The 10327-nt window shown below is 33.3% G+C and overlaps 2 protein-coding genes across 2 annotated transcripts; both read left to right on the top strand.

Moving 5' to 3' along the window:
• The first annotated feature begins 3770 nt into the window (after positions 1-3770).
• On the top strand, positions 3771-5257 carry LOC131593392 (F-box/kelch-repeat protein At3g23880-like). Its single transcript, XM_058865878.1, has one exon. It carries the CDS (start codon positions 3838-3840, stop codon positions 4969-4971), a length of 1134 nt encoding a protein of 377 aa, XP_058721861.1. The 5' UTR covers positions 3771-3837; the 3' UTR covers positions 4972-5257.
• Positions 5258-5907: 650 nt separating this feature from the next.
• LOC131593390 (uncharacterized) lies at positions 5908-9931 on the top strand. The gene is made up of 4 exons (XM_058865877.1): positions 5908-6779; positions 7425-8848; positions 8943-9342; positions 9422-9931. Exons 1-4 carry the CDS (start codon positions 6741-6743, stop codon positions 9884-9886), a joined length of 2328 nt encoding a protein of 775 aa, XP_058721860.1. The 5' UTR covers positions 5908-6740; the 3' UTR covers positions 9887-9931.
• The last annotated feature ends 396 nt before the right edge of the window (positions 9932-10327 follow it).

Below are 10327 nucleotides of genomic sequence, written 5' to 3'. Positions count from 1 at the left end.
TACCATGATTTTTATAAAGTTTAATGTGACAATGTCACTTGAGTATAAGATTCAAATGCAAATTATATGTATTAATTTATGTTTATGTTATTTATTTTTTAAATTGTCCTATAACTAGTTACTACTGGATATTGTCAATTAAATCTGAAACTTGAGAAGTTGTTATTATGTTCATTTATTTATTTAAATAATTTTTTCCATTTCCCTGATTTTTCTATTTGTGTTGATTTCCCTTTCCCTGAGAGAGGGAGTATTTGGTATAAGTTTGACATTAACAATGGATGATTTTGATGCTTTTTAATAATACAAAGGATTTTGCATGATGTGAGATATCTAATATTTACCCAATGGCTTAAATTATTCACACTAGTTGCTGGAATTAAAATTTTATGAGAATTTTTCTCAAGTGTTCTGTTCCTATAATATCTTTGAGATTTTTTTCAACAGCAAGTAACAATCTCCTTATTTGGGAAACTTATCTGTTTATGGCATATCAAAACCTTATTACCGCAGCAAGTAGTAATCTTTTCATTCAGTCCTCGGCAGAGAAGCTTGTTGTGATATTCAACAAATCAAAGTTAACAAAAGTTTATTTTCTACCAGGTTGCTGTCTCTTTGTTTGAGAAGTTTGTTGGGATCCCCAATCAGAATTAAGACTTACTCTCCAACAAGTACTACTTCAGGTTGAGGACCAGAAGTCGGAGAAAACTTGTCTATTATCCTTTTCAAATGGAATACTTGGTTAAAGAAGAAACTGAGACCCGTTCCTGGTGGGAGACCGGAAGTCATGGGAAGTTTATCACCCTTTTTCTAGGTGGAATACTTGGTTAAAGAAGAAACTAAGACCCGTACCTAGGGGAAGACCGGAAGTTTTGTGAAGTTTATTACCCTATCCTAGCGGAATACTAGGTTAAAGAAGAAGCTGGCCCCTTATTAAAATATTGTTTTTTTACCGTCATTTATGAGTCGATATTATCTGTTTTTTTACCTTCATCTATGAGTTGGTAATTTACCGTCATCTATAAGTCGGTATTATATGTTTTTTCACCTTCTTCTATGAGTTGGTAGTTTACCGTCATCTATGAGTCGGTATTATCTGTTTCTATACCGTCATCTATGATTCGGTATTACTTGTTGTTTATCTTCATCTATGAGTCGGTATTATTTGGGTTTCTACCTTTAACCATTATTTGGTAGTGGTTTCTTGTTCCGACTGACTACTCCGGGTTTATTCCCCAGTAAGTTCATTGATTCTTTGCTACATATTCCCCAATGGAGTCTTTCATTGTTGATTGCTTTTTCTTTTACCTTCGGCTATGCTTTGGGTTTTTCTCTAGCATAGGCCCTTGATCAGTGCATTTTGATGCACAATATTTTATTTTTGTACTTAGGCATTTCCATTATTTATTTTGCTTATTTTTCACTTTTGTTGTGTTTTCATATTTTAGTTTATTTTTGCTTTTATTTGATTTTCCTATTTTATTTTCAGCATTAGCAGCTTTCAATAAAATAATCATAATTGGAGTTATGGGAATAGGATCGACGTGTTCTAATAATCGCTGGAAAGCTGAGAGAAAGAGCTACAACTTTCATGTTGGAGTCAAAGTCAGATGCGGAGTGCATAATTCTCAGAAGTTTGTTGAAGTTTCTGACTTTAGAAATTAAGTTGTTTTGGGTGATTTTTATGGGTCTGGGTTATGTTTTCGACCCGGTTCGAATTATTATGAGTGAAATCCTTAGGTTGTTAAAACACTTGTGGCAGTCGCTACAGTAGTCGGCACCTTCTTTTGACGGTAAACTTAGCTTTGAACGTTTGTAAGGGAGAACTAATTCCAAGTCGAAATCTACTGATTATGATTTCCGTCATACTTTGAGGTTATAATAATTTTAATCAAGTTTCTATTCCGTTCAATTATATTTTGTGACTCTTGCTTAATTCGATTTTCATAGAGTATATTGATTTAATTTGATTGTTATGTGATCCTTAACTATAATCATGTTAGCATTTTCTTAATTCGTTATCGTGTTTGATTAATTCGCGTTTCCTTAATCTGCGAGGGCTTAAATCCCTTTGCTTAATTTGGATAATAGGAACTTACATCATATAAAACATGTAGCGCTTGGTAGTGAGCTTTGTAGTCGAATAGGAATAGATTAGGAGATTGAATTTATAATAATCAATGATAAGTCAGAACCAAAATTAGTAGATTAGTCGTTTTAGCTTATTTGATAATCACTTATTTTTTATGTTTTCTTAAACAAAATAAGCACCCCATAATTGATTCAGTCGGTCAGTAATAATTCAAGAGTCATTAAGATACGATACTCGAATTGTCGTTATCGTAAACTACATTTTAAATTACTCATTTTTGACCCGTGCGCGACAGCGAATTAGCCCTCTTGGTGTTATGTCACTCCACAATGAGTTGTGTCTCTTTGTCAAATTCCCTTCAATTTTCTTTCTTCCCAAGCAGAATCAAGTCGTACTTTATTCACGTCGAGTGTCTCCCGCAGCGTATTCCTCGCGGAGTTCGACCATATGCATTTGTATCAAAAGCATCGTTGACATCTTAGGGATAAAAACGGGGTCTTCTGTATTTAAGTATCTTTAATCCCGTCGTTACGAAGAATTTCAATCTTCATATTTCTGGATAAAAGATTCTTAAATAGGGGCAGTTGTGTATCCTAATTTTTACTCCTAAGATCCCACCTAACATATCATTTGCATCTATTCAAAGATCACAAACATGGCATCGTCCTAACCTTTTCCTCTTTTGTTGAATCTTTGTAGGAGATCACCAAACACCCTTTGTATTTATTTTGCATCTTTGCTTGCTTATACTTACTAACCCTATTCAAAATACAAAAATATGTGTTGCTTTCTTTTCTTGTTGATCAAGGACTTACAATCAAAGGATCGAGATTGGTTTCCAAATTAGGGTTTTGGTTCTCAAGGTCAAAGTTTTGTTCAAGAAGTGATTCACAAGAGCTTTTACTTCAAGGCATGACCTATAATATTAGGTCTTATTGGTAAGTGTCGTTTTGTATATATAGTTTTATAGCACTTATTGCATTTTTGTGTAATTTCTGTTAAATAATAATCCCCCACTTTATGTATAAATATGTATAAATTGTGTTTAGTCGAGTTTTTATATATATAATGTACTGTTTGATAGCTTTTTTTTGTCATTTTGTAGGTATTCATGCATGATTGGAGCATTGAGTAATAAAGGTCAAAGGCTAACCTTCTTGAATGTAATTTTTAACAAGTCATCAAAGAATAAAGCTCAAAACAAAGATGAAAAAAATCATCAATTTGGTTGATATGTAAGCATTGTTAAATAGATCATTGAATAAACTTTTAAACGCTTTGAACTAGACGTAACTAAGAATTACCTCTCATTGTCCTGAGTATTCAAATTCGAGTGGTATAATTCGCCCTTTTAAATACTTGTCTCCTTGGATAAAATACCTAAAACTTGATATATTCAAATGCCACGAGCCTTAAGTAGTGGAGAAGGAATAATTGGGTGTTTACCTCCTTATTCTTAATACTTTGAACATAGATCGTATGACCTATGATGGCCCACTCACATAATTATGTGAATATGAATTCTTATTAATGATTATTCGTGCGGAATATGACCAGATTTTATGTGAATGAATTCTTATTAATGATCATTAATATGACCAGATTTAATAGATGGCCCACTCACATAACTATAGTCATGGGAGTATACGATTTACAATCCAAATATGCAATGAATAAGAAGCAGCAACGCCATGCACTACTAGTATATAACATTTCTCTTTGATGCAAATGCTATACACTCATAGATGGCGCTTCCAAATCAAAACGATGCCGTTTATACATCAACATCAGATGAAGCCCTAGCATCACCACCTCCTACTACACTTCCTTTCGATCTCGTTGTTGAAATCTTGTGTAGACTACCGGTAAAGTTTCTTCTTCAATTCCGATCTGTCTGTAAGTTATGGAATTCTCTTATTTCTGATCCCAAATTTGCTCAGAAACACCTTTCCTTATCAACCACTCACAGAATCAACTCTGTCTATTACTCCATTACTCTACGCAAGTACATTTTTGAGTCTTACTCACTTAACTCCATTTTCTCTACCATATACACCAATGTCACGCAGCTCGAGTATCCTCCCAATGGTTTTGATGTAAATTATCATCCAAACTGTGCATATTCCATTGTTGGCTCTTGCAATGGCATCCTTTGCCTTGCTCTCTTTGATCAGATTTGTATTGTGCTAGTGTGGAACCCTTCCATTAGAAAATTTAAAGAATTGCCGAATCTTGTAAAACCTAAAGTTCGGTGTTTTACATCATACGGCTTTGGCTATGATCTTGTAAACGATGTTTACAAGGCCGTGGTTGTTTTTCGGTATTCTGGTGTCAAAACTGAAGTGAAGGTTCATACTCTTGGTACTAATTTCTGGAAAAGTGTTGAAAGATTTCCTTTTGGTTGTGTCCCGTGTTCGCGATCAGGGACATTCGTTAGTGGTACAATTAATTGGTTGGCTTTTAAAGATGAGACAGATGAATCTTTTATTGTTTCTTTCGATTTGGGAACCGAGTCTTACCAAGAAATTTTACAGCCCAATTATGGAGACAACTTAGATTGTTCATCCTTAGGTGTGTTGAGAGATTGCTTGTGTCTAATTTCTTATCACGATGTTTGGATTATGAAGGAATTCGGAAACAAAGATTCTTGGACTAAATTGTTCGTTAATACTGATCCTGGTAGATGTTATTATAGCTTGAGCGAAGTGATACATACGTTTTCAGATCATCAATTCTTGCTTGAAGCTTCTCATAGTCGGGCCAAAAAGTTGATTCTTCATGATCCGAAAACTGGGAATATTAAGTTTATTAATTTTAAAAACAAGTATAATCGTATTGCAAGGCCGGTAGTTTGTGTTGAGAGTTTAATATCACCTTAGTTTTAATACTATGTCACTTGAGCATGAGATTCAATTGCAATGTAATGTTAATTTTTGTTTATGTTATTAGTATTATTCTTATTTTCCTATTATTTGTTGCTTATTGATACTAGGGGTGATCGTATCCGAACCAATCCAAAAGCAAAACCGCAAATCGAACCAATCTAAACCGAAACCGCAAAAAACCGCGTTTGGTTTGGATGATTTTGGATGGTTTTTGGACTGAACCGCACGGTTTGGTTTGGTTTGCGGTTTTTATTTCTCGAAACCGAACGGAACCGAACCAAACCGCATATTTAACTTAAATTTTAAATTTTTATAATTAATTTATTATCTTTCCAAATTCAATTGCACACAGCCACATCTAACGTTTTGAATTTTAATAATTAATTTATTAACTTAAGTTTTGGCATAATCCACTTAGTTTTTTTATTTTATATATATATATATATATATATATATATATATATATATATATATATATAATTCTCTACTGTCTAATATATGTATTTCATTTATAATGTATTTTTAGTTCTCTACTGTTCTTGTAATATAATTTCTTTTGTATGGTATAATATCATATATTATATTGACATTGAATTACTTTCCTTTTTCCTTTTATTTCAGTACATTTTTATTTTATAGTGTAAACCGCAGTTAACCGAACCGATCCTAACCGCATTGATTTGGTTTGGTTTGGTTTGGATGACTTTTTAAAAATCAACCGAACCAAACCGAACCGCATGCATTTTTATCTCGCGGTTAGGATGGCTTTTATGCTCAAAACCGAACCAAACCGCACCGCGAACACCCCTAATTGATACTGTAATTTGATGGTCAATCAAATCTGGAACTTGAGAAGTTGTAGTGTTCTTTCCCTTTCACTGATTTTATTGCTTTTTGCTATAATATCTTTTTTTTTTGAAATATCTAAACTCCACACATTTCATAACATATGCTTCAAATCTTTTACAATAAGTGAGAAATCAAATTTTATCATCCATGCTTGGAGAAATCTGGCTAAGCCTAAGGTTTATGGGGGATTAGGCCTGCGAACGCTGAACGCTGATCACCATGAATCGTGTCTGCTTGGCAAACATTGGATGGAACCTTAAAACCAATCATAAATCCTTATGGTGCGAGGTTTTACGAGATTTCTCAGAGTACAAAAGGCATGGGAAATTCTAAGTGATTCAAGCTCTCGGTTATTTTATGATAAACAGCTGCAATGTTCAAGGTGCATGGGATGTCTTGGCTGCCGAAGTTGCATAAGATTTAAGCTTAGAGGATATGACAGCCGAAGATGCTGATGAACCATTAGAATTATTTTATCAGTGCCGGTGTGGTGATTACTTCTCTGTCGACTCGTTGTAATTGCTAAAAATGGGGTATTCTTTTTTGAGAGATGGAATTCTAGCCACCTCCCTTGCCTCATATTCAGTTATTTTAGATTAAACAGATACTTCAGACTCTTATGATCGTTGAACACCTCAAACCAATGTTATCAAGATCGCGATCCAGATCGTGGAATCGCACGATTTTGCGATCTTAATCCACTCCACCGATCTGGATCGTAAGCAGGATCGTAAGCACAGCGAAATTAATAGTTTTAAAAATCTGAGAGTGAATCCCGCAAAATCCGAAAAATATAGGGCTTTTTACCCGGGTTAACTGCGACCCGGTTTACAACCCATATGTTATAAATATGTAAATACCTACTTTTTTTCCTTGCTCTGAATCCAAACTCGAAGGTTTCTGCAAATTCGGCGATGACTTCAAGATTCACAAATTTTGCTGCCAGAGAAGAAGTAAGCGCTTCTGTGTTTATCGTTTTCGTCCTCTGTTTTTTGTCTTTCCTGGGTTTCATCTTCTACCAAATATATCTTATTTTAATATTGCCTATTTTTTGATTTTGCCTCTTGGAATTTAACGTGACTCTATTGTATTTGTATTCAATGTATTAGCTTTTAAAATAATATAATATTAATGTTAGGTCTTGGAAATATATACCGTCACGTCACCGTCCAACTTTATTGGTAGCTGTTCTGTTCTAAGTTCCAACTTTCAAAGTTTACTAGTAGATGTTTACAATATGATAGCCTTTTAAAATAATATTAAAAAACTTTATAATATAAAATGTTTTTGGATGTGTCCTATCATTGCTATGGAAAAATTGAAGTAGAAAAAAATTATAAATTCTTAACTTTTTCTTCTTCTCACGTGACTAAGAGTGACAATAGATGTTTTTTTTATAAAAATTATGTTTTAAATTTTACTTATTTATTTATATATATTTGTAAGATATTATTCTACATTCAAATATAATGTTTTTAATTTTACTTATTTATTTGTTTTTTATTACTACATGTTTTAATTTTCAAAAAAATATTTGTATTATTAAATTTTTTTATATAAAAATTATTTGTTTTAACTTTATTTTGTTAATGGAACAGATGGCTGGTGGTAGTAATAGTAGTATGTCAGTTCCTGTGAGAAATAAGAAAGTTGCAAAAAATGCTGCTGGTCAAAGACAAGATGTGGGATGGCAACATGGCACTCCCGTAAACGATGGATCAAGAAAGATCAAGTGCAACTATTGTCATACTGAATATACCGGCGGTGTTTTTCGATTTAAGCATCATTTAGCAGGGACAAATAGTAATGTTGAATCCTGCATATCTGTTCCTGATGAAGTTCGCAAAGAAATGTGGACCATTGTTCATAAATTGCAAACCAAACTCATCAAGAAGAGAACTCTAAGTGAAGATGTAGTAGAGGTTGATGTGGAAGATGGTAAAAGAAAAAAAGCTGATTCTTCAAGTCTTGCAAATATTTTCAAGAGGGGGATAACTTCTCAATCAACTATCAACGATGCTTTTAAGAAAAAAGAAAAAGAGGATACTGACCTACAAGTTGCAACTTATTTTTACAACAATGCTATCTCCTTTAATGTTGTAAAAGATGAAGAATTTATAAAGATGTGTGAAATGATTGCCCGGTATGGTAAAGGATATAAACCACCATCTTATCATGACATTCGAGTTAAACATTTAAAGACAAAAGTTGAGTCAATAAATAGCATATTGGTGGAGCATAAAGCTGCTTGGAAAAAATTTGGATGTACAATAATGAGTGATGGATGGACGGATCAAAAGAGGAGAACTATAATAAACTTTTTAGTCAATAGTCCTATGGGAACTTTCTTTTTAAAATCAATTGATGCATCTGGCATTTCCAAGACATCTGATAAAGTTTTCAAAATGTTGGATGACATCGTTGAGGAAGTGGGGGTAGAAAATGTTGTTCAAATTGTAACAGACAATGCTGCAAACTACAAGTTGGCTGGACAAATGTTGATGGACAAGAGGAATATGCTTTATTGGACACCTTGTGCAGCTCATTGTATTGATCTAATGTTAGAGGATTTTGAGAGCAAGATACCTATGCATAAGGAGATTATTGCTTCGGGTAAAAAGATCACAACTTACATTTATGCTAGGACAGGTCTTATAACTTTATTGCATCATTATACGGCAGGAGGTGAATTGATAAGACCTGGTGCCACTCGCTTTGCAACATCATATTTATGTTTGGGTTGCTTAAATGATAAGAAGGGAGAATTGTATAGGATGTTCACTTCTAAGGAATGGAAGGATAGTAAATTTGCCAAGACAAAAGATGGGAAATTGGTTGAAAATATAGTCACAAATAGAGACTTTTGGAAGAATTTGGTTATTTGCCTTAAGGGTGCTTTTCCATTACTTAAAGTCTTACGTATGGTGGATTCTGATGAGAAGCCAGCCATGGGCTATATCTATGAAGCAATGGATCAGGCAAAAGAGCAAATTCAAACTAGCTACAATAATAAGAAAAAAAGGTATCATTTTACAAAATATCTTAGATTGATTTATTTCATATAAACAGTATATAAGTATTTCTTTATGAACTAATTTAGTCTTTTCTTTCTTAAGCTACCAACCTTTATGGAAGATTATAGATCACAGATGGGACAAACAATTGCATAGGCCTTTGCATGCTGCGGGTTACTATCTTAATCCAATGTTGCATTACAAACCTAATTTCAAAGCAGATAATGAAGTTAAACAAGGGATGTATGCATGTTTAAAAAGGATGATGGGAGGAGACATGAATATGGTGAATAAAATTGATGGTCAGCTTGAAGATTTTAAGAGTAAAAAAGGGTTCTTTGGGAGTGAAATAGCTCAACGTGGACTAGAAAACAAGACACCAACTCAATGGTGGGAATCTTACGGTGATGAACACCCAGAGTTGCAAAACTTTGCTATTCGTGTGTTAAGTTTGACCTGCAGTTCTTCTGGATGTGAGAGAAACTGGAGTGCTTTTGAGATGGTATGTTTTCAAATTATCATATATATTTTTTATAGTTACTATATGTTATGCATTTTAGTTTAATATTTCCTCTTTTAAGGTTCATACGAAGAAAAGAAACCGGTTGAAACAAAAGACTATGAATGATCTTGTGTATGTGATGGTAAATACAAGATTGACCAAGAATAAGGCTGAAAGGAAAAAGCGAGATCTAACAATCGATGATTTCCAAGATGATGATGATTGGTGGTGTGTTGCTGAGGAAGAAAATGCAGGTGGTAATCATGTAAATGTGGCTGATTTAGATGAAGATTTGATGCAAAGTACTAGTGTTAAATCAACTACACATGTAGATGAATTTGATGTCCCTGAAACTATAGAAAGTGACAATGAAGAAGAAAATGCAGACGAAGGTGATGGAGATGATGATGATGATGATGATGATGATGATGATGATGATGATGATGATGGTGGTGGTGGAGGAGATGATGAGATTAGTGAAGATGAAGAAGATGACATTATGGGGGATAATCCAAATTATCGTCGTGTTTGTGATTTGTACTAGCCTTTATAATTTTGAGTATTTTATTTTATGAACTTTGTTATTTTAGGTTTAAGATTTGAGACTTTTAATTATTTTATGTTTTCGATTTAGACTTTATGGATTTATATTTAATATTCAAAGTTATGCACTATTAAATATATAATATAAAATATTTAAAGTATTATTTTTTGGTAAAATCTTACGATTTTGGTGACGATCTTATATTTTACGATTTTGTTATCATCTCTCGATCTTATAAAATTAATTGAGTAAGATCTTCCGATCTTAATTACGATTTTATATTTTACGATCTTAATGTCCTCTCCCGATCTTATGTAAGATCTCGATTCTGACAACATTGCCTCAAACCTCGAACCATACAGATAATGTCTCCACGCTTTCAGCGCGAATACTACAACTGCCAACTCTAAATCATGGATAGGATAATTCTTCTCATGAATC

This window comes from Vicia villosa, linkage group LG3 (genome assembly GCF_029867415.1).
Source record: "Vicia villosa cultivar HV-30 ecotype Madison, WI linkage group LG3, Vvil1.0, whole genome shotgun sequence".
NCBI classification, from domain to species: domain Eukaryota; kingdom Viridiplantae; phylum Streptophyta; class Magnoliopsida; order Fabales; family Fabaceae; genus Vicia; species Vicia villosa.
This window is presented reverse-complemented; position numbering and strand designations above follow the sequence as displayed.

Bases quoted from the DNA above. Each gene is read 5' to 3' on its own strand.
- LOC131593392 (XM_058865878.1), top strand. From the start codon at position 3,838: ATGGCGCTTCCAAATCAAAACGATGCCGTTTATACATCAACATCAGAT.
- LOC131593390 (XM_058865877.1), top strand. From the start codon at position 6,741: ATGACTTCAAGATTCACAAATTTTGCTGCCAGAGAAGAA. The intron at 6,780-7,424 runs GTAAGCGCTTCT...TTAATGGAACAG, and splicing joins ATTTTGCTGCCAGAGAAGAA to ATGGCTGGTGGTAGTAATAG. The intron at 9,343-9,421 runs GTATGTTTTCAA...TCCTCTTTTAAG, and splicing joins ACTGGAGTGCTTTTGAGATG to GTTCATACGAAGAAAAGAAA.